This window comes from Nicotiana sylvestris, chromosome 2 (assembly GCF_000393655.2).
Source record: "Nicotiana sylvestris chromosome 2, ASM39365v2, whole genome shotgun sequence".
NCBI classification, from domain to species: Eukaryota; Viridiplantae; Streptophyta; class Magnoliopsida; order Solanales; family Solanaceae; genus Nicotiana; species Nicotiana sylvestris.
Window position 1 is genome coordinate 7130763 of NC_091058.1, and position 25645 is coordinate 7156407.

General features: G+C 36.2%; 4 protein-coding genes across 5 annotated transcripts; 2 read left to right on the plus strand and 2 right to left on the minus strand.

Annotated features, from left to right (window-relative positions):
- Nucleotides 1-6601: 6601 nt before the first annotated feature.
- Nucleotides 6602-11834, plus strand: LOC104221987 (E2F transcription factor-like E2FF). 2 transcript variants are annotated; one of them, XM_009773153.2, is made up of 11 exons: nucleotides 6602-6795; nucleotides 8653-8720; nucleotides 8836-8888; nucleotides 8959-9036; nucleotides 9144-9200; nucleotides 9413-9482; nucleotides 9646-9713; nucleotides 9782-9854; nucleotides 9944-10005; nucleotides 10105-10513; nucleotides 11316-11834. In XM_009773153.2, exons 1-11 carry the CDS (start codon nucleotides 6704-6706, stop codon nucleotides 11405-11407), a joined length of 1122 nt encoding a protein of 373 aa, XP_009771455.1. In that variant the 5' UTR covers nucleotides 6602-6703; the 3' UTR covers nucleotides 11408-11834. The 2 variants fall into 2 exon arrangements, with proteins under 2 accessions (XP_009771455.1, XP_009771456.1); XM_009773154.2 differs by having other exon boundaries at nucleotides 11435-11584.
- Nucleotides 11835-12356: 522 nt separating this feature from the next.
- On the minus strand, nucleotides 12357-14257 carry LOC104221988 (uncharacterized). The gene is made up of 3 exons (XM_009773156.2): nucleotides 14113-14257; nucleotides 13860-13948; nucleotides 12357-12694 (listed from the first exon to the last, which is right to left on the minus strand). The coding sequence occupies exons 1-3, from the start codon at nucleotides 14149-14151 to the stop codon at nucleotides 12547-12549; spliced, it is 276 nt and encodes a 91-aa protein (XP_009771458.1). The 5' UTR covers nucleotides 14152-14257; the 3' UTR covers nucleotides 12357-12546.
- A 3833-nt stretch (nucleotides 14258-18090) lies between these two features.
- LOC104221989 (uncharacterized) lies at nucleotides 18091-21025 on the plus strand. The gene is made up of 5 exons (XM_009773157.2): nucleotides 18091-18802; nucleotides 18888-19134; nucleotides 20225-20323; nucleotides 20399-20610; nucleotides 20757-21025. Exons 1-5 carry the CDS (start codon nucleotides 18348-18350, stop codon nucleotides 20830-20832), a joined length of 1089 nt encoding a protein of 362 aa, XP_009771459.1. The 5' UTR covers nucleotides 18091-18347; the 3' UTR covers nucleotides 20833-21025.
- A 1926-nt stretch (nucleotides 21026-22951) lies between these two features.
- On the minus strand, nucleotides 22952-24404 carry LOC104221990 (probable galacturonosyltransferase-like 10). Its single transcript, XM_009773158.2, has one exon. It carries the CDS (start codon nucleotides 24308-24310, stop codon nucleotides 23222-23224), a length of 1089 nt encoding a protein of 362 aa, XP_009771460.1. The 5' UTR covers nucleotides 24311-24404; the 3' UTR covers nucleotides 22952-23221.
- Nucleotides 24405-25645: the final 1241 nt, after the last annotated feature.

Consider the following 25645-nt stretch of genomic DNA (forward strand, 5'->3'; position numbering starts at 1 on the left):
GGCATGCTTTACATTATGAGAGGGATGATCGGTCTAGAGCGGACGACATATTTATGGCATGGCTTAACGAGCAGTTGGGTACTTGGGACAGGCGAGGGGACTTGACCCCACCTCCGCAGCACTTTTCTATTCAACGTTATATGGCATAGTACTGCACTGTTTCCCAACTTTTTATCAGGAACCCAGTTCATTAGGCGCACGGTTGGTACGTCCCATACGCCGGGAGACACGAGCCCCTAGTATGTTTTCTGTTATTATTAGTTATATACCTGTAATTTAGTGCCAAATATGTAGTTTATATTTTTTACTTTATGCAGGCGATTGGATTGCATACCGACTATCATATGGGGCAGAAGATGCAGAGTTATGTCCACGATCTTGTGGCCATGTAGGAGTATAGTCGTCGATTCATGGATGTGGCTGCCCAGACACAGCAATGAGCCCGATCGGATCAGCGTTGGCACACGAGGCTGATTATATGGACCAAGCGCAGTACCATCGAGGTTGTGGTATCCCACGAGCTGGTGGTGTCCGATGAGCTGGTGGTGCCGGATGACGTGGTCGTGGGAGGAGAGGAAGTGGTCCCCAGCAAGGGGGCGTTGAGGCTCCTGCTGATGATGTTGCTGCTGATATGGCAGGTGGCATGCATGAGACGGACATGCCGTCTTACAGCCTTGGAATTTATCGCACTCCAGTGTCGTCGCAGGTGACCCCATCGGGTTAATTATTGATCACGGGTTCGGATATTCAAGGAGTGGATTGGGGTAGATACTTCCCAGGCCCGTCTACCACTGTTGAGGATCGACCGACCCAAGATTTTTATAGTGGGCGCCGACTGAGTTATGACTCCACATCACATGCGCAAGTATGAGTTTATTAGTATTGAATTTGAATTTGTTTTAATTGTAACTTATTTATTTTCTTTAACTTTATTAATTTCCTTTTTAAGGCTTCAGGCGATGCAGCGACAGATGGCTACATTCAAGATCTAGAGACGATGATGGTAAGACAATATAAATTGTTGTGACTTGTTATGTAGTTTTCTATACTAAGTTTCATATTATTATGTAGCCTTCTATTGGAGCTGACAGCACCACCGATACATGTCATCCTGCACCGCATCCGGCTATAAGGAGACAACTTGATGATGATGATCCTGATAGCGTACCCGAGCGGGAGGGGATGCGCCTCAGGCCATCGGCTGCATTGAGACACACCGGATGCGGAACACATTGACATGGTATAAATAATATTTTTGTATACATTAACAACAATATTTAATCGAATATGCGCATTACTTTTTTTAGTTCTCCATTAGTTTGATAGTTTCATAAAATAAAATTTAGTACAACACAAGCACTTAAACTTAACTTCTACTTCAATTAAAATAAAATTTAGTACAACAAACAAGGAAAACATTACTACAACACAAACACAAACATAGCAGGCCAACATAATAAAAATACATGAAATATGAAAAATACACTAAACACATACATGCCAATGTTTAGCCCAGGTTGCTATTTATTCTCCGTTCCAACCACTTAAATCGTTCTTCCAATTGTTCTTTTTCTTCTTCTACCTCTTTCAGTTTCGCCTTCACCTCCGCAAGTTCCAGTTTATATTTTTTTTACGTTCCTTTTTTGCTTCACAATTCCATTGTGTTCTCTATTTTTCTTCTCCCACCTCCTTCAGGTTTGCCCTCAAGTCTGCAATAATTCTATTGCTTTCTTTTTCATGTTCTCGTTGTCTTAAACACATATTATGAAGAAACTGCAGTTGTTCTCTGTAACATTCCTGATAACATGGTTCATCAACCCATTCCTGAAAATCACAAATAGGTTCGCCGAGAACCTTGTAAAACTGGTTCATACAGTGTCAGTAGCGGCGTTCAACTTCACCACCGTCCCAATAATTTTGCATCAAGCATGCTTTTCCACAGTTGCACTTTGGTGGACGAAGAAGTTGAGATATTTGTGTAATATTTGCTTTTAGTAAAAAAAACCTTACTTTTAATAAAATATTTGCTTTTAGTAAATTTTGAGCACACAAAATAACTACAATGAACCTGTTATTTATAGGCGAGACAACACACACATAACGTACTATCTAATGGCGCTATACTTTGCGTGTTAAATATCATGATGTTGACAAGACAACTTTATGTCACTGGTCAGCTTTTTCAGTTCGACAAGACAACACACACATAATGTACTATCTAATGGCGTTATATTTTGCGTGTTAAATATCATGATATTGACAAGACAACTTTATGTCAGCTGGTCAGCTTTTTCAGTTCGACAAGACAACACACACATAACGTACTATCTAATGGCGCTATCCTTTGCGTGTTAAATATCATGATGTTGACAAGACAACTTTGTGTCAGCTGGTCAGCTTTTCAGTTTGACAAGACAACATACACATAATAAGTATACAAATAATTTTATTAAATTATTATTTAAATAGGTAAAATGGGAAAGTACAAATCTTAGTTAACAAGCATAATTTTATTTCATAAATCTTGCAACATAGACATAACAACTAATTATTTATAACATCAACTCATGTGTAGTTAGGTACACTAGAAGAACACCCACCACGAGCTTGATTAGTTTTGCCACCCAAACCAGCTGAAGGATATTTTCGACGGTCGTGTCCTATTTGCGAGCATATACCACATTTGCGCGCATAAACGGTGTCACCAACATCCATTTGGTTCCGTATACGCGTTCTCTTCTGCACCTGTCTTTTACACAAATAGGACTTGTTACACACCATTTTAAATGGTTCCGGAGGCCAATAATGCTCAACACCCACTGACTGCAGCTGACCACTATATGTGTTTAGGTACTTGAAAATACTATATTGTTGATCAACATAGTTAGTCTCCGCATAACCAACACGTTGAAAACACTTGATGGCATGTGAGCAAGGCATGTGGTAGATGGACCATTCCCACAGGAGCATAACCTAGCTGATTCATTTAAGGTATGTACATTATTACCCCGATTATTATGGATAGTGGTGTGAACTTCAAAAACACCTCTTTCGTTATCATACTGCAAAAATGAATGCTAATGTGCTCGCCGTCTGTATTTCTCAAATCTCTGCATCAGCACTGGCATAAATTCAGCACCCCTCTCCATCAATTATGTTGCAGCTGCAGACAGTTTAACAAACCTCTTTGCTTGAACGACTTCCGCACCATGGTTGTGACGGGCAATCCTCTTGCCGACTTCAATAATCCGTTGAAGGACTCTGACACGTTTGTAGTAAGAATTCCCCATCGTCTGCCACCATCCGCATGCAACATCCACTTTTCAAGGTCATGTTGCATTAACCAATAATAAGCTGCCTCGTCTTCTTGCCTGATAGAATCCATATGCCTCCGGAATTTATGTTGTTGGTGGTCTGTTGCTGCCATCCACATCAAATCATGTAGATCCTTGTTGGGATGTGCCTTCTGGAAATTGGCCTTAAAGTGCCTCACACAGTAACGGTGGTATGCATAAGGTTCTTGTCATGCATGCAAGTTCTCCAAAGAACTTAATATATCACCATGCCGATCAGATATTAGACAAATACCTGAATGCTATTTGACAACGTGCTCTTTCAGGTGGTTCAAAAACAACATCCACGTCTCTGTGCTTTCATTAGCACAAACAGCAAAAGCTAGAGGAAATATCTGTCCATTAGCATCCACTGTCACGGTTATCAATAGCTTGATATCGCACTTTCCATAGACATGAGTTCCGTCTATGGATATTACGGGTCGGCAATGCGAAAAACCATCAATTGCTGGCTTAAACACTCAGAACACGTAATTGAATATGTATTCTGGTGTTCCCGAACTTTGATCAAGCTTCCATTCAACAACTGTCCCGGGGTTAAAGTGCTGCAGTGCGGCCATGTACTTTGGCAGAGATGCAAATGACTTATCCGAATACCGTACACAATTTCAAACGCTCGTTTACGCCCGAGAAATGCCTTTCTTTTCATAATGGTATGACCATATTCCTGGTGGACTGATATAATGCACTATTTGATTGTATACCTTATGGACGCTTCGAGGTATGGAATAAGTACAAGAGAAATCAAGTCAATATCCAAGTTGAAGTGATTCCCGTTGAATGTGTCCATTTCGCATGTGTGGGTGGGAATGTATTTACCCACTTTCCACATACCTGTCTTCTTCTTGGTCGCACGCAACATCCAATTACATGGCTAAAACCACATGCGGCAAACAACCTTGTATACCATCGGACTTGACTCCCATACCTGCATCTCACGACACTCTTTTACGTTGTTTATTTTACAAGCCCTGCTTAAGCACGCTTTATCAGGAAAAAGCATCCCTTTTGCAAGCACCGTTGGTCTAGACTCGTCCCACATTGCTGTTCGGATTTCATCAAAATCCCTTTGAGAGCTTCCACATCCGACACGGTTGACAAGCTATCAATGTAAGAAATCTCCCTTGAATGAAACGACACTTCGGACTCGTACACTCTTCGTCTAGGGGGTCTCTCTTCAAATCAAATCCTTCCTCCTCATTCTGCTCATCACCATCTTCACGAAAAAGGGTGTCTCGTCTCCGGATTTATCGACATTGTTATCGAAATCACTGTTCTGTTCTTCACTCTGTGTATCTGCCAGATCCCGATGTAATACGCCGTTTTCGGTCAATTGAGTGAGTACGGGTGGTTCAACTTGCTCGTTTTCACTGCACAACCAACAAAAATATAAGCTAGTGAATTAATAAATGCTTTCCATATGGCTATATCACTTCACTTACAAGTCGTAATGTGATGAAATTCCATGATGGACGTTTTCAATTAGGTGATGACTACCGGATGGGCCACTTGTAAAATTCATATCCGGCCGGTACCCCCTATTAAATATATGAGCGTTAATACAAATTCAATACGCCAAAAATATACATAATTAACACAAATGAAAATTGAAGTTTACTACTCGCCTTGTGAATTATGGAAAACAGGGTATAAATTATTTTCTCGCTGCTCATTCGCCGGTGGTGATAAGTTTATATCCAGGAAAACTTTTTCATCCGGAACCTGTCCGGCAAAAACTGCTCCAGAATAACCACCCGATGACTAGGGGTTATCTCTACTACGCACAACCTTGTTTTTTGGAACGACTTCAACCTTCACGTATATCTCCAACATTGTGATTACAAGAAATTCCCAGCATTCGTCCGGAGTCCTTAGAAAATCACTCAAAGTTTCATCATCGTCGATGTTAAACTCCGAGTAAAAAGCAACCCCTTGCGGAGTGACGGAATACGAATATCTTCCAGTTACTTTAAGTATCACTAAACGTTTCCTCACACTCATTTTTTTGCATAACAACGATATCAATTTATCGTACTCTATTGTAAGTGGCAATTTAACATGACACTGAGCAGGTAAACTGTAGCCCACAGAGTTATTCTCCATCACAACCTCACTCCCCCAATATAAAGAAACTCTTATTCTACGCTCTTCAGACATAATGAAAAAATGCTGGAGAATTTAACAACAATAAACGTTTCAACAACAGTTAAATTTTTTTTTGAATGAATTTCTATACAATCCTAACCTCTTTATATAGGAAATGGCTAGCCGGGATTTATATATATATATATATATATATATATAGCGCCCAAAAAGTTGGCACTATATGCTTTTGAATTATTGAAGTCACGAATTGTTGGTGGGGCCAGGAAAAAGGAGTATAGCGCCAAAATACCAAGCGCTATATATAAAACTTATGTATAGCGCCAGGTATTGTGGCGCTATACCTGTGCCGTGTCAGCTTTTACAGTATAGCGCCACAATACCCGGCGTTATACATTAACAGTGCCGTTACTGTTTTATATATATATATATATATATATATATAGCGCCCAAAAAGTTGGCACTATATGCTTTTGAATTATTGAAGTCACGAATTGTTGGTGGGGCCAGGAAAAAGGAGTATAGCGCCAAAATACCAAGCGCTATATATAAAACTTATGTATAGCGCCAGGTATTGTGGCGCTATACCTGTGCCGTGTCAGCTTTTACAGTATAGCGCCACAATACCCGGCGTTATACATTAACAGTGCCGTTACTGTTAATGTATAGCGCCAGGTATTGTGGCGCTATATATAAAAATGTAACTTTTTTTTTCCACCTATTTATATATTTTGAGTCCAAAAGAACCACAATTGGGTTCCGGACTCTTAGTTAGGTGGGTTTTGGTTTATGGCTTATGATATGTTGCTCGATCTATCTTGGGATAAACAAAGGCTTGTTGACTCAGACGCGTTTTAATATGTTAATTCGATAATGGGAGTTTAAATTTTATGTATGGCCTGTGTAAGAAATTCTAATATCATCATGTTATGTTTTATTCGTATAACAAGTAATTTATTTTATTTTTAAGATTATAAATTTCATATTTTAAAAATTACATATAAATAGTCCTTAATTAATTGGTTGAGTTACATGGTGGGCTACCCTTGTGTTTGAAGTGAAATAAGATAATTATATTATATCCTGAGATTCGAGTAAAATAATTAAGGTAAATTATTAATTGTAATTCCTAATGCCCGCGAAATCATTTCCCTCTTCCTTCAAGCTTTAGCGGTTTATCTCGAAACTTCATTTGCCCTCTCATTTCAATTGATGCTCAACTTTTTTGAAAACAGGGAAACCTAGAAATGTCATCATCAGTCAATCCGGAAGAAGCCCAATGGAAAAACCCTAACATTTACAGCCGCAAGGAAAAATCCCTCGGTCTTCTTTGCGCCAAGTAATCTCTCTTCTCTCCTTTTCTTTTTTGTTGTATGCGTGAGATGCTTAGGTAAGTGTATCTACACTACAACGCGATCTTAGAACGAGACGATTATGTGAAATACATAGCAAGTATAGTAGTCGTGTAAGTGATAAATTGATGAGAGAATGTTGATCCCCCGGAGGATTACTATTAGGGTTTAAACTTAAATGATTTGACTGTTTTGTTAATTTTGAGATATTGAATTATGGACGAGGAGCACAATAATCTCAATATGGAAACCAAAGAAAACTCCGTAAGCAGACACGTGTACAGTCGAGAAGAAACTCAGTGAGAACTTATGTTAGGAGATAGAATCATCGGATGCCCATCTAATCTAGAGTTTGAACAAATATGATTTTCACTTGATATACAACATCCCTTCTCTGTTTTATGTTATAAATGTGGTGTCCGGACTAGCTCGTGCGCACCTCGATTAATTCTACTGGGTACCTGTTACCTCCAGATGGGAAGAAATCACCTACATTTTTGCCTCCGTTGGAGTCGAATGTGAGACCTCATGGTTCTAAACCCACTTCATTGGCCACTAGGTCACACCATTTGGTTAACTGCCCTTCTCAGTTAAATTTTTTCATCTTAACATCACTAACCCCAAATATCTCCTTCGACAAAGGCTTAAGATTAGCTTTATTAAAGATACAATAAGGTTTGGAATGGCTTCCATGGGACATGTGATTCCTAAAAAATCTAATTCTCTTTCCTATAGATTGGCTATCCCAATTATTCATACTATGGTGGCTCTCTTATGTTTAAAGCAGTAATTATGTCTAATTGGAAGGCGATGAGTTCAAGGTGTCTTAGGCCGTACCACCTACTCTTTTGATGAAGTAATGCAAATGTGTGCACGACTATTTACAATTGTTTCTCTTTGGTTAATTGCCTAAATCAGTTGAGTGTATAATTATTCTCAAATATAAAATTACCTAATCAATCTAAAGAATTTCTTCAGTCAATCCAAAACTAAACATATTTGGCATAATGATGCTTCATAATGGTTGATGTAAAATTTGGAAAATTTTGATAAATACAATCACCATGGAAGCAAATTGAATTCGAATTAATTACATCAACATTAGTTTCATACACTCCTAACTCAAAAAATCTACTCCATAAAGAATTAAACAAAACCAAGAGAAGTTTACTAGATATTATCATGATAATGAAAGTAAATTAGTGGGAAGAAAAACACATGGATTGAGAATGAAGACTTGATCCTTTCTTCTTCCGTCTTATCCTCTATTTGGGAGCTTCCTAAAGGGTTTCTCTTCAACTTGAAGCTCTAAATATGGTCTATGACCTCCTTGGATACTTTCTATCGGAACTTTCATGTCAAATTTAATAGAATGCAAGAAAGATGTTTCCCGTAGCGAATTAGGACTTTTCGCAGCCTTAATATGTTGGAGGGACACAACAATGGTTTTCTAGCACTGCTGCTCTGAGCCACTATTTTGCAAATCTAGTAAATTGGCCACGTCTCTTTGTAGAATATCAAAATTTGAATTGTTTTACAGTGCTGGAATCTAGACTTAATGGGCTACCATATTTCCAAAAATCATGGCTCAGCTCATTGGAATTTTTTCAATATCAATTGTTGAATTGAGAGATTATCTGGTATAATGATAGTATATTTTTTTGCCAAAACTATTTTGTTTCCTTCCTCCCGCAAAATTAGATAGAGATGTATGGAAGAAACCAATGAAATGCCTTATAAAACATAGAAAAACTTAAGCCAAAAATCTGGATTTTATCAATATAAAAACAACCATATCATTTCTATCTCTACTTTCTTGACCGGATAAGTTTTGTACTATTCAGTTTCTTGAAGCTGTGTGATCGGGAAGGAGTAGATTCCATTGGATTGGACAATGCTGCCGATCAATTAGGTCTTTGCCCTGTCTTCTCAGCTTTCAATCCTCACATTATCTTTCCAACTGTGTCACCACAAATATGCAGATTTCTTCTTGCATGTGTTCAAACAGAATCTTGTTGTGGTTGTAGGTGTCGAGAGGCGTCGCATTTATGATATTGTCAATATTTTGGAAAGTGTTGGGGTAATTCTTTATCTTTTCGTCTTCCTCTCATAAATCTATATGATTGAATGACTAAGGCAGTTTATTTCAGGTTTTGTCACGAAAAGCTAAGAATCAGTATAAATGGAATGGGTTTAGTGCAATTCCTAAAGCTGTAGATTTGCTTAAGGTAGTTTTCTTTCTGATAAGTAGATGTGCGTAATGTAGTTGGTATCCATTTTCCTGGTCTCATATGTACGTTTCCTGGGAATTTGATATTTTTTGCTTATTTTGTAGAAAGAAGGACTAAAAGATCAGTCTGTTGTCTCCTCCACTAGCCACAATGTTGCAAATGTATGTATACCATGCTTCTTTCTTCTTTCACCCTTCCCCACACCAAGGCATCTATATAGGGTGATTTGGAGTGGGACTGTTAGCAGTAATAGGGTTGAGTAATAGCTCAGTTATAGATACTCTCCAATTAGTTCACTCAATTAGTTATTTATTTTCTCAGCGATTGCATCATCTTCTTAGCATGATATAACACCGCGGACTTCTTCTACTAGGTAATAGCTTGTAATCATTCAGATCTCAAGGAAAAAGGGCAAGACAAGACTTCTGGATCACATAAAATTGGTGAGTTTCTTATCTGTAGGTGTGATTGTTGTGATTTTTGAATGCGTTCAATTCTTGATTTTTTTTCCAGTTGAGGGCATTATTCTAATATTCTGAAGAACTGCAGGATATCCTATGTCACATTCTGTATTTAGTGAGACTAACTTGATGTCTGATTGTGTAGACAACCGGAAGGAGAAGTCTTTGATGATTCTTGCCCAAAATTTTGTAAAGCTTTTCCACTGTTCTGATGTAAGTGGAGCCATAGATCTTCTGACCAGTTGCCAACTATAAGTCAGCTAATGCCTTAACTTCTTTAGGTTGACTTGATCTCTCTTGATAAGGCTGCATCAGCTTTGCTTGGTGATATGCACGATCCCATGGCTATGAAGAGTAATTCATGTTCTTGTTATGTTGCTATCTTTAACTTACGGTGAAAAACTTGATAGAAAAGTTGTTACTCTCTCATGAATATTTTGCAGCTAAGACCAGACGCTTGTATGACATTGCAAATGTTTTTGTGTCCATGAATCTCATTGAGAAGGTTGGTTATTGAATTTTACTGATCAGTAACTGAATATTCTCAAAATAGTGAAGTAGAGAATTATTTCTTTTGAGATTGATCTTTGCAATACATATGTAGATACGTAGTCCAGATAATGGAAAACCAGCATTTAAGTGGATAGCCTGGAGAGAAAATCCTAGGACTGGGTCCCCTGCAGCTTCTAAATCAGATGATTCAAAGAGGAGAACATTTGGGGCAGAGATCACAAATACAATTTCAAAAAGATGCAGGGCTGATTCTTCATCTGATCTAGTGTCAAATGGGCAGGTAAAGAGGTTGAAAGTTGCAAAAGATGATGAATTGAAAGATAAAAATCAGGAGATGTCAACAGAGCGGCTTAATGGACATGGTACAATGGATTTTGTATTTGGCCCTTTTGGTCCAGCAAGTTTGTCCAAAGCAGGAGTTTCTGGAAAAGAAAATTTGAAACAGACTCAGAATTGGGAGGATCTGGCTTCTACATATCGCCCTCAGTATCAGAATAAGGGTACTTTCTAAAATCTCATTTGGAAAAGTTAAAGCACCTATTATTCTACCCATTCCAAGTGAGTAGGGGAGGAGGGGTGACACCTATTTTGGTCTATATTCTCATACATGTTGGTCCAGAAGTTAACTCAGTTCGCAGGCTCCTCATATCAAAGCAGGGTCTTGGATTTGATCCTGTTTCTGCTCCCCTCTCCCCTACTTCTCCTCTTGAACGAAAGGAGGAAAAAAAAAGAAGAGAACAGAAAATATTATTCATACACTTAGGCATGCCACTTTTACTGTTTTTGGCCTCTTTTCTGGAAAAAACCCTGTCTTTAACATCTTAATCCACGAGACATTTAAGAACTAGCAGCTAATCATTAAAGATTTTTAGTAAGTAGACTTCATAATGTTGGGGAACGTATAAGAAATGCCACAAACAAAGAGAAGAAACAAGAAAATGCTACCTTTTATCACTAAGGCTTTTGCTTTTCTGAAGATTATACTCCAATTTGCTTGATGCTCTTTTTGTTGTTTTATATTGTATACTTACCAATTAATTAATTAGCATGATAATTTTGTTCGCCCGACAGTCTATAGCATGCTCTTGAAAAGATTTCTAGGTGTCAACTGCTTCTGCCATTTTAAAAACTACTTATGATAGACTACATTTCTCAAATTTAATTTATCCAATTTCTAGCACCCAATTTAGCTCCTACTAGAGTAAAATGTGCTTTTTTGTTCATGTGAACCTGTGTTTATATCCCATGTAGTTATTGCCTTAATGAAGAGGTTGAAATGTTTCCATTTGCCAAATGTTACAGCTGCAAGTGAGCTTTTTGCTCATTATGTTGAGGCATGGGAGTCGTGGCAGGTTGAAGCTGCCAATGAGCTGCACAAACAACATCTAAATTAATGCAATCTTGGATCTCTTTTATTTCAGGTGGCATCGAACACATTCAGCAGGAATATATCTGATGCTGTTACTCTCAGTTTCACTTGAGAGATTAGTGGTTATTGGTTGAATATCTCCTCGATACATCTTTCAGTTGAGTATGCAGCTAATATCAGATATCACCCCTGATGCTAGTTCTGTGCGGTACTGTTGTAGTTCCCAGTTTTATCTGGATGAGTTTCCACTTGCAAGGGCTCGAGCTTACTAGGTTGTAAAAGACAAATACCTGCTACCATTGATGATGTATGTGTGTTCAAGTTCCCTCACTCCTATTCAAACCTCTTGAAGCTTTCCAAACTGAAGTTGATACTTCTATTTAAATTTCATTGAGCTAAGTCGACTGTGTTGTAAATAGTATGCAGATATCTTAAATCTTTGCTTGTCATCTCACTTTGGAAGGAATGTACATCAGCAATTGAAATTTTTTGCATTTCATTCCAAGGTTGGAAGCGAGAAAAACTGTTTCTTCTGACAATATGCACTATGTTGGCCGACTTATATTCGACTTTGATATGGAGATTCAAATTAAGACGGGATTTGCGAAGAGTCATTCCTCGAGCTTCTCATACATGCACATTTTGCAGAATGGGTATACTTTTCTAGTTACATTATTTGCAACCTTAAGTGAATTTGACAGACTCTCTAAGCCCTGGTTACCCTAGTTAAGTGAGAACGAGTTGAAGGTTCGTGATCTTGATCATATTTCTAGATATACTTATTTTCTATCACACATTTTGTTTATTCATTCAATACATAGACTTGTGGTCATTTAAATTTATCCCAAGTGCTTCATTTGAACTCTTGATGCGGTAACTGGTAGCACACTTTGATCAACAGCAGCATGTCTAAAGAGCCAAATCCAAAGTAATGCTATTCATTCAATGATAGGAAATGAACAATTTTCCAGAAATAAAAAAACAACCGATAAATAGTATATGCAAAGATGTACCCTATTACAAGGGGGAAACTTGTATATGAAATTACAATTATTAAGTTTCTTTCAATATTTTTAGGCCAAAAACAGGCCATAAAAATGCATTTCAAGCCTATCTTTTTCAATGGAAAAGACAAAGAATAATGATGTTAATCCATGTCAAACTTCACTTTGGATCGCTAAAGAAGCCGTTGATATTTGGCATAATCTCTGGAGACTTGTTTCGAACAAACTTCCTAAGAGCATGCTCAGCATATTTCTCCCCTTCTGAAAAATTGTCCAACACCCCTGCTGCCCTGTTTTCCTTTGTCACTCTGAATTTTTTGCAAACACGAAGATATCAGTTAAACGACTGTTAAATGAAAAATTAATGCATTCGTTTCTAGCTGCACGTAGAAAGCAGCGTCAGAGCTGCATGAGTTCAATTGAATCCTCTGTATCGAAAAATAATATTGTGCAAATAGGGTAAAAATAATATATCTATATAAATAAATAAATTGGGAATCCCCTAGGCCTTGACACAAGAGACACTTCCGGCATAGTGGCAAAAGTGGCTCAAAAATTAATTTACGCTGCACGTTCTAATCTCAGGTATGACATACTTTTTATAATCTCCTTCATAGTATTCCAGACTCTTCCACGGACATAAAGATACAATCTAGTATAACACAACTTAAATTTGAGTGTTTTTCATTGCACAGCTGACGTTATACCAGTTGATTAACATATTAATTTCTACCACCAACAAACAAACAAATAAAATCAAACCAAAAAGGCAATATCCATTGACAAGACCAATTTTACCAGGCTTTCGTTCTTCCTTTTCAAGGTCTCACAAAAGAGAGATTAGTAACCTCAATCAATGCTCTACAAATCCTACCAGTTACATTCTAGAGGCTTTCCCTATTTATCATATAGTTGAAAATTGTCTAAGAAACTTAAGCTAAGAACGTTTCATATGCCTCCAGATCCTCTCTTCTCAGGTAACCGACATCGGGGCGGATCTAGTGTATCATTTATAGGTTAATTTAAAACCAGTAACTTTGGCTCAGACACTGTGTTAGTATTTGTTTAAAAAGCCACTAAATAAATGCAAATAATAAATCTTGAACCCAGTAAATCAAATCCTGAATCCCCAAATTGATCACTCAACAAAGCCTGAATTCTAAGCTATTTGGCTGTCGGATCATATGACTTCTCTATAATCAAGTCCGACCTATCCTGGCGGACTCAATTCATTCCAATACTAATAAATAACTCCAACGCTGACACAGAAGTCTTTGAACAGATCAAAAAGAGTCCAGCAAACACTGGATCTAAAATGAAAATTCATATCATATTTTACTGATGTTTTTCAAAAAAAAAAAAAGTACATGTATCCAATTGAGATTCAATGAATCATATATACCACAAATTAGACAAGGCATAGACGAAGATATATAAAGAGTGAAAAGAGGGTAGAAGCCTTAGAAGGAGTACCTGACTTCAGGATTGCCGCAGATATTACGAACCAATTGCATTCCACAGATCCCTACAGCAACGCCTACGGCTGCAAAAAGTGGATATACCTGTGCCACCATATAAATAGCATCTTCAGTAATTCAGATCTAATCATAAATCAATAGTAAACCCGAAAAAAAAAAAATCCCAAATTGATCCATAAACAAAATCGCCGATTTTCAGGGCAAATCAAAAAGAAAAATCAAATATTTATAAGGAGAAAAAAACAGACCTCGGGCCTCAACCAACGGTTAAGGGTGGAAGAAGCCATAGAAAAACGGGGAAGCAGAAGAGACGCTAACTTTACAGAAGACTATTTCGGTGATGACCTAACCTGTTAATTTGGTCATCTCTCCCGTATTTATATTATCTCGAATAGGACTTCCTCATTGGCTGCAATTTACTAATTTATTTCAATTTACGAAAAGGCCCATTAACTTTTTAACATATTGAGATGTAATTTGTAGTAATTTTTGTTTTAATTATCTGAACTTGAAAGTTTCTAAAAAAGGTCACTCTAGCAATTAAATTAAATTACAAAAGTGCCTCTAGCAATAAAAGCGTTAATTTACAATATAAAATTATGAAATGCAGACGATTGGACCGACCATAAAAAAGAATTCCAACTCGGTGGCTCTGCAACTTTCAAAAGCGTCGTGGTGCATCAACTATGGCACAACTTATTTGACCATTTGCTCGTGCCTCTAGATATGAAAAACACCTACGATTCTGATTTTTCTCCTTTGGACTTCCTCCAAAATAGGTGTGGACTCGTCCGGTACTTCGATACGGTAATTAATAATTACGGTTTAATACTTTAAAATTTGATATATTAATTATGCATATCAAATACCGTATCAAAGTAGTTCGGTACGGTTTGATACTTTCTTATTTGATTCGGTATAGTTTTGGTACAGTTTCTCTATCATACCAAATCTAGTGTAGGAAGACCTTATGCCTAGCACACCTAAGAAGCAACATCGACCTTTATCATATTCAAATCATTTTATATCAGACTAACTCACTGAATCGAGCGTTTAAAAAGGGAGCAATCCAAAATCACAAGAACAAAGCAAAGTTTATATATACACTACACCATCGATGAATACATCACAATATATGGATAAGCAGATCATAGCAGTATTGGGGCGTTGGGCAGTTGGCTTGGTAAAAATAGCATGGTCTGGCCATTTTTCGGAATGATCATTCAAAAATAGCCAGCATTTACCAAGTCATTAAAAAATAACCACTATTTTGCTGCAATAGAGACTGGTCCAACATAATATACTAGAGTTCAGTGCACCTGTGTATGAACTTCCAGCATATTATGCTGGACCGATATACTTTGCTGGCTCCAATATATTATGCTGGAGTATTTTTTTGGATTTTGAACAGTATTTTCGTTCAGATTTATCTTTACATGAAAAGTGGCTAAATTTCGATTACTTTTGAAACTGTGACTATTTTTGAATGACCACTTATAAATCTGACTATTTTTGAATTTCTCCCCTGCAATTGGGGTGTAAGTGTTGGGCTTAATTTTATTGGGCTTGAAAATAGAAATAGAGGTGGGCTGGTTAGTGTAGCACTTAAATATTTGGTATTTTGGTATATCAAGTACCGTACCGAAATACCAAAAAAAACTATACTGAAGAATATCTAAATACCGAATAAACTGATACTGAAATACCAAATTAGTTCGGTCGGAATTCAATTTTTCGAATTTTATACCACCCCACACTAAAGAAACATTTGTCTATAAAATTTGGCAAAATGCACAGAAACTACCGGAGACATGATCCAAGCCCATTAAAAGAAAAACATAAGAAGAGTCTGATAATGACTTTAACGGGCCTTAAGAAAGAAACTTAAGTGATCGATGGATATCTGATTAACACTTTTCTTTTATTGTTATCTTGTCAACATATTTTATTTAAACACTTTAATTAAAGCATGTTCCAATCAAGGACCTGAGTATTTAATATAAACTGTCATATTTTCAAATCTCTAAGTGCCAGCCCATCTCACTTGATGACAGAGGTGCACATGTTTAATGTGAAATTGGTGAAACAGACAAATTTATTCATTGCACTTCTGATATGGGTTTCTGCTTCTCTTATTAATCTAACACTCACCAACATTTGCAATTTAGCACTCCATCACTTTTTAATTAATTAATACTACTAGTTAATTAGGCACCCCATACAAATAGGCAGGTGCATTGCAATAATCGGCACGTGCCTCCCTTATAATAATGAGTCACCTTACGATTAGAGGCGGAACCATGATTTTAAGCTTATGGGTTCGGGATTCTAGCTCTTTTAAGTTACTGGAATTTGTATATATTTCATGAATTTCACAAGACAAATACAGAGTCTGCTCAAAAACTATTGGGTTCGACCGAACCCGTAAGCGTAAGGTTAGCTCCACCCCTGCTTACGATTGTCATTTCATGTTGTAAAATATACATGCATAGTTAACTTATATATCTTAGACTTGAGGAGGATCGTTGTTTTCAGTCGCCCAATGTTTGTTATATATTTTTTTAATTAGTGTTAGGATTAATTTGCACGTATTTTTAAATATTTTATCAGATATCTACTACTAATTTCTTACTATCACAAAAATCGGGTAATTCTATCACTAAAGTTTATGCAACAGTTTGTTCTATTTATAGAGGGTATTTATTAATCTTAATGTGAAATGAAACCTTCGTTAAACCGTGCCGTGTCCGCAGGAATTGACAACGTTAGCTCAGTGTCAAATAACATAATTCCATCAAATAACAGTTATTCCGTCAAATAACTGTTATGCAAATAGTCGTCCAATGGACTAATTCGTAATGTGTTAAGAGACGTGTGTTTTCGTTTTGATTATCAAAAGATAATAGTAACAAAAAACAACTGTCTTTTGGTTCGTTAGAGTCAAAAGTTGAATGCCATTCATATAGTCATTCAATGAAACAAAATGAAAAAAATGTATTTTGTTTATCTATAATCGTGATGCCCGAATTATTTTCTAATCCCACTAGTCGGCTTAACTCACTTCATTAACGACTAGGCTATATATTATTACACGATGAAGAAAAATTCTATAAATGTGATATAAGTTTCAGTATAAAAGGAGTTAATTTTAAGATGACTCCATCTTTCAGTGATAAGGAGAGAGTGTAATAAATCAACTTACATAGTTTACGTTTAAGCATTTTACGTTTACGACAAGTAGTCATTTTTCAATTATTTTTAGTGAGATTAACATACAGTCTTGACATTATCACAGCAGGCAGTACTGTACTTTTTAAATGAAATATGGCTAATTTTTATTTTCTCTCCAATTTGACAAACTTAGTGAATCTTCTTCCTACAAATGTTAGAGTCTGCCCATTCTGAACATTATACCTCAACTTTGATGTTTTGCATGAATCTTTCTGTAAGAGCCCAGCTCGCTAGTGATATTGTCCGCTCTGACCTAGGTCCTCATGAGTTTAAAACGTGTCACTAGTGTCTAAGGCTCGTTAACTTATATACTCAGAATCCCTATTGTGTTTTGCCGATGTGGGACTCTGTCTAAAGTGTGGGGTGTTACACTTTCGGCAGCTGAATCCACCATTTTTCAATAGAAAAGCAAATGAAAAGAGTAAAATGAACTGAAGGAAATAAGCATTAAGCAATTTACCTTTAGCTTAAAGTAAACTAAATGAAGCTTATCTACTTTATTTATTTCTTCTTATTTTGATTCTTAACTTTTTTAGATAAAAATAACAATGGAAATTTGAAACAAAAACTTTGTTTCTTTGATAATTATCATATTACAAAAACTCCTGAATCTCAAGATGGCGAAGACTCGCATGTAACCATGATTCAGCAGCTCTTTTTTAGCATTCTAAAATTAAAAGTATTTATAGTAACCTGCAATGGAATATAATAGCTGCAATTGGATACAATTATGTTTTGATAGATATCTATGAATGCTGGACCACTTAGGTTGATTTTTCTGGGTTTTTCGTCTAGTGTTCGATATTCGTGTTTGGGCCTAACTAAATTGGATTCGCGCCGAAAAATCTCACATAATAAAGACGACTGACTCCATTTTATGGCTCAAACTCGAGACCTATTAAGAATAAATGAGAACTCACCACAATTGTTGGACCACTTGGTTGCTAGGGATTTTAGAACTAGAACTAGTAAGACGACAAATAAAAATTAGTGGTAAGGTTTTGGGTTCGTTTAGATTGAATTTTTCAAGTAAATGGCCGAGAGTTTACAACCAGGTATTTTTATGTCAGTAAGCGGATGGCAAATCCGTAAATAAGGCAAATAGCAAGGGCATAGGGTCAGTCAATTCACAAGCCAACAAAAACACGAAAACGAATTGGGTGGGCAGAAAGATGAGGCGGAGAGAGAATCGAAGGAAGACGTGAGAACTTCACTTCGCCGGCCACACAAAGAAGAGAAATCTCCGTTTTTAATGGCTGCCTCTACAGCTAGGGTTTTTCTTACATCACGCCTTACAGACCTCTCACTGAAGCCACATCAACATCTTCCTCACCCACCCCCTCCTTTTACCAACCACCTCCTCATCCGCCCGTTGCTTCCTTCTATTTCCGCTTCCGGTAGACGGCGTTCTTCTATCAACTGCCTTATTTCCGGCGTTGATGGCGGCGGTGTTTCTGACGACTTCGTTTCCACCAGGAAATCCGACGGCTTCGGCAGCGAATTCTCCGTTATTGCTAATATGCTTAAGCGAATTGAACCGTTGGATACTTCTGTTATATCTAAAGGCGTTTCGGATTCTGCTAAGGACTCTATGAAGCAGACGATTTCTACTATGTTAGGCTTGCTCCCCTCCGATCAATTCTCCGTCACCGTTCACTTCTCCAAACGCCCTCTCGATCGCCTCATTGTTTCTTCCATAATTACCGGGTACCTTAATCTCTTAATTTAATTTAGGCTAAAACTTAAAAGTGTAATTAGTAATTTCTCAAAATTTTGGATCAATTTGCTGTAGGTATACGTTGTGGAATGCGGAGTACAGGATATCATTGATGAGGAATTTTGATATTCCGTCAGATAATTTGAAAGGCTTGAACTTGGCGGAGGAGAATGTGAATTTAGGGTTGAAGAGTGAGGAGAAAAGTGAAAATATGTCTCCTGCAGTTTCAGAAAGAATAAATGCTCAAGCTCTTGGGGATTTATCTCCTGAAGCTTTGAGCTATATTCAGCAATTAGAAGAAGAGCTCTCATCTGTTAAACAGGTGATATTCTTTCACTTTGAAATCTGTAAAAACTACTGGCTGTGTTTGTTTATTTGTGAATTATTGGCTAGTCCTTTCATACAGAAGACTATTCATAATTCATTGTTTAAGTGACACTATGGTCATTCTACTACCAAGAGTAGTCCTAACCGAAAGATATTGGATGCTTTCTTGAGTGCAAAGCTTAAGTTGTAAGAAATCCTAGATGCTTTACACATTTGTTAGTCAAATATGTAGATTTTCTTGACCTTTTGCTCTCAAAGTTGACATATTTAATCATCTTACTACCAATCATGAATTAGTGGATGCACCAAAGAAGTTGATCTGCTGACATGGGTGGATTAATGTTACAAGAAGTTACATTTGCCACAGGTTATTATACATAATTATCCAGAAATTTCAGTTGTGTGTGAGTCAAATAAAATCAAACTGCTGGAAGAAGAATGTTTAAGCCTGCTTTCTGCAGTTCATTCTTCAAGCATGAACTTGTGATCATAGAATAAGGTTCAGTTGCAAAACCATTTTGATAATTTTATTTAGGCTCTATGATCTGGTCCTTGGATTATTGATAGACAACTTGCATGTTTGAGTGGCAAATTAGGATATTATAGCTTTAACCATGGCTAGAGTTCTCCACTTCTTCACCGTTTTTCCTTTATGTTGTTTTTACAAATATGTTGTGGTGAGTTTGTTGCTACTTGCTTAGCAAAAAACTTACTTATGCATTACTTACGCTTTGTTTAAAAAAAAGGATCTCTGCCTAGACACTTTCCGGTGTCAAACATTTAGCCGCAGGCTAATCATGTTCCTTCAACTCGTATTCTAGTGTTTCTTCAGTAATTGAGCTTTTCAATTTGCCTACGTAGGATTGGGGCTGTGTACCAGTATCATTGTCCATTAAGGTGTCATTTTCTGATTCATTGTTCATCTGCACTAGCGGTTGTACAACTGAATCCCATAGGGTATAAGCTTACTCGTGGAAACTGATATTTTCTTGTTCTTTTCTTGGGCGCACTTATGTACCTGATCTGATAATTGATACTATAAGCTTCAGTCAAACTTTATACTGATCCTTCTCTGTTCCTCTTAGGAACTGCAATCCCAGCAACAAGAAAATTTGCAAATGGAGTATATCAACGAAAGCAACAATGATTTGCTGGAATACCTTCGGTCATTGGAATCTGACATGGTAATGTCGTTATTTGTATGTCATATCATCTGAAGCCATTGAGGTTAATTCCTGATGTGTCTGCTACTTGAACAGGTGACTGAACTATCTAGACCATCATCCTTTGAGGTGGAGGAGATTATTAAGCAACTTGCTCAAAACATATTGCAAAGATTTTTCACAGAGGACGATGTTACCAATGAAGAAGATCCTAATCTTAGTGGTGCCAAAAACTACCAAAGTAATGACACCGAATTCTGCGACTCAACAGGCACTTCTCGGGATTACTTGGCAAAGCTACTTTTTTGGTTAGTAACATGGCATCTCTCAGTTATTTATTCTTTTTCATTTCCCTTGTATTCACCAAAAGTGAACTTTTTCTTGGGTATCCTCTTTAGCTTTATCAGAATTGATTATTCTGAGTTGGTCAATAAATCAACTTTGTAATTGGCAGGTGTATGTTATTGGGACATCATTTGAGAGGATTGGAGAACAGATTGCATCTAAGTTGTGTTGTTGGCTTGTTATGATCTTGCAAAGTACAAAGAGGGATGTATATTCTTCTTTTCTTTTCCTCCCCTTCTCTTTTTCTCTGTCTAGTTCAATTCTTTCCTGTTACTTATATAAGAACATTCCACATATCCTGTAAAATTTTGTTCTTACAATTCGTAAGGAATTGTATGGAAGGGTGTACTTGTGAGAATGATAATCCATTTCTCAGTGCCTCTTTGACTTCATAGTGTAAATTGATCAAGTACACTAAAAATAATGCATACAATGAGCAAACAATAGTTAGTTGATCCTAACTTGCATTTTCATATTAAAAAAAGGGCAGCCAGGTGCACTAAGCTCCCGCTATGCGTGGGGTCTGGGTAAGGGTCGAACTACAAGGGTCTATTGTACACAGCCTTACCCTGCATTTCTGCAAGAGGCTGTTTCAACATCACATAAGATGATCATACATCACATATAAACTGCCGGGGCGGTTTGACAGATGCTAACCACATTACTTATAACCTCTTTGCTGATTCCCATCAACTTCACAGTTGTTTGCAATTCATGTTTTGGGACTGGATCAACAAAATTAGAAAAAGAGATGCTCATTGTGCACTGCATGATGGAGATATTGCTGAGATTTGTATACATGGAGGATGTTGTAGACCATTTCAATTTCTCGTCTGTTGATTTAGAATGTTGGAATTTCCTTAAAATTAAAATGAGAATTCGAAAAGCAATGGAAGTCACGATCAAAATTTCCACGAGGCAGAACGTTCTCATAATTATAGAATGACTAAGATGCAGAAATCACTACTTTCTCATCCTAATGTTGTTATTGCCTGGTCGTCATTTGTTAGTGGTCAAGGCTGAAAAAAAAGGCGTTCACACTTAACTCAGGATTTGGTAAAAGGTTTGGTGAAAAGTGGTTTTGATTGGCCAAAAAAAAAGGAGATTCTGCTGTTACTGTATGGTCTGCTATCCCATGACGATTTATTTATTGGCTGATGGGTTTGGTGGAATTATGATACTAGCATGTTTTAGTAGTGAGAGTACTGTTAATTTTGATAGTGTGGTAGGTATTCCGAAACATAATTCTATATTTGGTGTCGAGATTGTAGCAAGCTAGGGGTTAGCATTTTTCAGGAAAAAACTGACTCAGCATAAAATAATACTCGCTCCGGTCCAAAATAATTGATTTTTTGGTTGTTTTCATACATATTAAGAAATTCAACTTTTAATATTAATTAGTAATGAAATTGGCCATATTAACCTTTACTATTTTTTCGCATAAACACTTCTAACACATACTCCAACATTAATTACTCCAAGAGCAACGTAGGAAAAAAATAATTAATTTATTCTTGAAATCAGAAAAAATCACTTATTTTGGACCACAAGAAAAAAACCAAAAAATTACTAATTTTTGACAAGAGGGAGTACTATAAATATAAGTGTAGTAAACATATTGTGTCAAAAAGGTAGTCTTCTTCTTCCATGCAAGTAATGTATGACGCGGCAATAAACTTCAGTCATTCATTATTGATTTCCAAATGTCAAAACATGCTCACTCTGTCTATCATCCCCTGCTTCGCCAAGTTGTCTCGTTAATAATAATAAATAAGAGATCTTTGTAGAACTATTTTCACGATTGTATAGTAGTCTCTGTCACAAATTATCTGTTAGTAATTTTTAAAAATAGTTGTCTCAAATTATTTGTTGTTTTCGATAAAATAAATTATATTTTTTTTATTTAATTTTAAATAGTAATTATTCTTGAAAAAAGAGATAGCACATAAATAGAGTAAATATTCAATGAAAAGAGATCATATCTTAAGACATAAATAAGGATAAAATACTCTAAAATTTCTCCTAATTAATGTTTCTTAAGGGTGTGTAAAAGAGAAATAGTACAGATAATTTGAGACAGAGGGAGTAGTATTTATCTGAATATTGTAAATTTCAAAAAGCGTATCATTAACTATTTAACAAACTTTAAATATGACCCCAAAACCGTGGAACTGAATGATTTTCACAATTGAAACATAAATATAATGCAAAGTGAAGAAAACACACCTACATCCTTGGCGTTCTTTTTCTCTTATGAAACTTGAAGAAAATATCAAAAGACTACTCTGATTACTACAAAAATAATGAAGGAATAATCGGTTTATACAAGAGAAATTTTCAGAGAGGTAAAATTCCCTTTATTCAATCGTTTGCTCTTATACACACAAAATCACTCACAGGAGACTCATCAAAATCGTCCCCTGTACCTAACACTATCAAGTACAGACTGTGTTTCTCAACTTCTCCCCAATGAGGAAAAAGAATCAAAGAATTTTCACAATGGAAAAAAGAAAAAGAAAAAAGAATTTAAACTCCTATACACTAATAGCCTAAAATAAATTTTACACTATCAGATCACAATCTCCGCTGGTGTTGGTCCAAAGAATCATGAAGGCTCAATCTATACAAATCATAAGGTGCCCATAAAAGATCAACAGGACAAGGATTTCCTTGATCAAGTCTAACCCAAGGTTTACCTTTACCACTCCAATGCAATAAACTAACTGGACCTGGATGCAATGTTCTACAACTATTCACCAAATTATCTCCACCTAATCCATGTTGATTCCATTTATGATCAATTCCTTCAATTTCTCCTCCAAATACTAACATAAATGGTGGCAATGATCCCAATTCATATATCCTCTTCTCCTTTTGTATTTCCATCCAATTTTCAATCTTTTCAGTATAATCTCCTTTTCTCCATTTTCCTAAATCCATTACCATTACCCCTGTATTAAAATAACATGGCTTTTTACCTTGAAATACCTTTGAGAATTTTGTGTCAGACCAAAAATTGTCATTGAAATATGTTCTGAAATTAGCATGACAATATTCTGGAGCTCCAATAATTCTTGAACCAGTTAATGAAATCGACCATAGCTTTTGAATATCATCAACTAAAATCACATCAGAATCCAAATAAATTACCCTTTCAACACAATGCTCAATAATCTCAGCTAAATAAGTTCTAGCATAATTTAATGGATTATCAAGAGCTTGACGAATTGAAGATGATATCAAATTCTTGACACGTAATTCATCAAAGCTGTAAACTTTGAAGCTCAGAGATGGAAATATAGACATAACTGTTTGTGTCAACTGTTGAAAATCGAAATCTTTGGAGGTCACGAAATGGAAATAAATATTTTCGGGACAAGAAGTATGCTTTAAAACTGAGTGTACTGCTGCTATTGAACCTCTAAAATAATGTGAATCAAGAGTCATAGCTATATGTATCAAATTTGGGTCACAAACTGATAAATCTGACTCTAAAATTGGACATTCTTCGCTATTTCTATACTCTGGAGATTCAACATATCTCAAATATCCATCAAAATTTGCCTTAGGCTTCTCAATAAATCCTCTGATAGCGCTTGCTGGAATTAGAAGCAAAGAAATTGACACAAATAGCAAAAAAATGTGTTTTTTAGAAAGAATCATAGCAAAATAATGGAAAAATCGCCTCGTTGAATCTAAGGGAAGAAGAAGAAAGACAGAATGTTTGTTAAAGTAAACGCGTTTAAGGTTTTGTGAGAGGTTGAGATATATAAAGACGCTAGTATTTGCCTTATTGGTCGTAATCGCGTTGTTGGGAATTGAAAAGTTTATAGGAAAACCAAACGCGTAAGGAGAATATTAATTATAATATGTTTTATTTTATTTTATTATTCTTCTGGAAATATGTTTGGTTTTTTAATGATGTTTCGAGGAACCTGAGGGAAAATGTTTGGTGTTTGGTTCGGTCCGGTTCAGTGAATCGGTTTACGAGGACAATATACGAGGAATTTAAACAAGAGTTTGTGTATGGACGGTGAAGATATTAGTAATTGATAATCAATTAAAGATTGCAACTACGGGAGCGTAATTTTTTATTTTTTTTACATTATCCGTGTATCTAACTTAAATCTTTTAAATAAAAGAAATTATGTTTGGTGCGTAGGTAATATAAAAAACTTTTATAATATTATTTTGACTTCTAGTAATATGTAACTCGACATATCATGTTTAACATTTACATGGAAAATAGAATAGCGATCTGCTACGACCGATTCTAATAGATCGATAGTGTAAAAATATACGACCGATTTTAGCAGATTGATAGTGTAAAAATAATTTATGTTAAGAGCATATTTTTATAAATATATTTTAAATATTTTAAATTGCTAATTATTGTGACTTATAGTACTTTTTACGTAGTTTCTATGAAAGACTGTAAAAGAAATCGAGACAATTTTGTGGAAATTTTCTGTGTAGTCATTCTGTACAGAGACAATCTATATATAAGATTATTCTATGAAAGAATAAAAGAATCAAAATAACCACCTATACATGTGTCTAAATCCTATTTGCTAGCTAATAACAAAATATAACTGAAGAATATTCTTTTGCTATGTACATATCCCATGTGACAGATTTTGAAGTTTGGGATCTAGTATTGTGTAGTTGTAGAATAAGCTATTGTGTTCTTCACATGAATGGTTATTATTTAATCTATCATGTTTTTGCACATCCGTTGAGATGAGGACACGTGGAGAGATCAAAAGAGAGAAGTCCAAATGTGTTATTGACCTAGAAGTATCCGAAATGTTATCTTTTGTCTGAAAACCTAGAAGTTTCCTTTCTTCTTCTTCTTTATGAGAGAGACCAGAACCAGCTACCATAGCTGCCATTGTCTGAAAACCTAGAAATTTCCTTTCTTCTTCTTCTTCTTTATGAGAGAGACCAGAACCAGCTACCATAGCTGCCATTAGCGATGTCATCTCAACATCCCCCCTC

Bases quoted from the DNA above. Each gene is read 5' to 3' on its own strand.
- LOC104221990 (XM_009773158.2), bottom strand. From the start codon at position 24,310: ATGATTCTTTCTAAAAAACACATTTTTTTGCTATTTGTGTCAATTTCT.
- LOC104221989 (XM_009773157.2), top strand. From the start codon at position 18,348: ATGGCTGCCTCTACAGCTAGGGTTTTTCTTACATCACGCCTTACAGAC. The intron at 20,324-20,398 runs GTAATGTCGTTA...CTACTTGAACAG, and splicing joins GGTCATTGGAATCTGACATG to GTGACTGAACTATCTAGACC. The intron at 20,611-20,756 runs GTTAGTAACATG...TGTAATTGGCAG, and splicing joins TTGGCAAAGCTACTTTTTTG to GTGTATGTTATTGGGACATC.
- LOC104221988 (XM_009773156.2), bottom strand. From the start codon at position 14,151: ATGGCTTCTTCCACCCTTAACCGTTGGTTGAGGCCCGAG. The intron at 13,949-14,112 runs GTCTGTTTTTTT...ATGGTGGCACAG, and splicing joins ACCGTTGGTTGAGGCCCGAG to GTATATCCACTTTTTGCAGC. The intron at 12,695-13,859 runs GTACTCCTTCTA...CAAAAAATTCAG, and splicing joins TGCGGCAATCCTGAAGTCAG to AGTGACAAAGGAAAACAGGG.
- LOC104221987 (XM_009773153.2), top strand. From the start codon at position 6,704: ATGTCATCATCAGTCAATCCGGAAGAAGCCCAATGGAAAAACCCTAAC. The intron at 9,037-9,143 runs GTAGTTTTCTTT...CTTATTTTGTAG, and splicing joins AAGCTGTAGATTTGCTTAAG to AAAGAAGGACTAAAAGATCA. The intron at 9,714-9,781 runs GTAAGTGGAGCC...TAACTTCTTTAG, and splicing joins AGCTTTTCCACTGTTCTGAT to GTTGACTTGATCTCTCTTGA.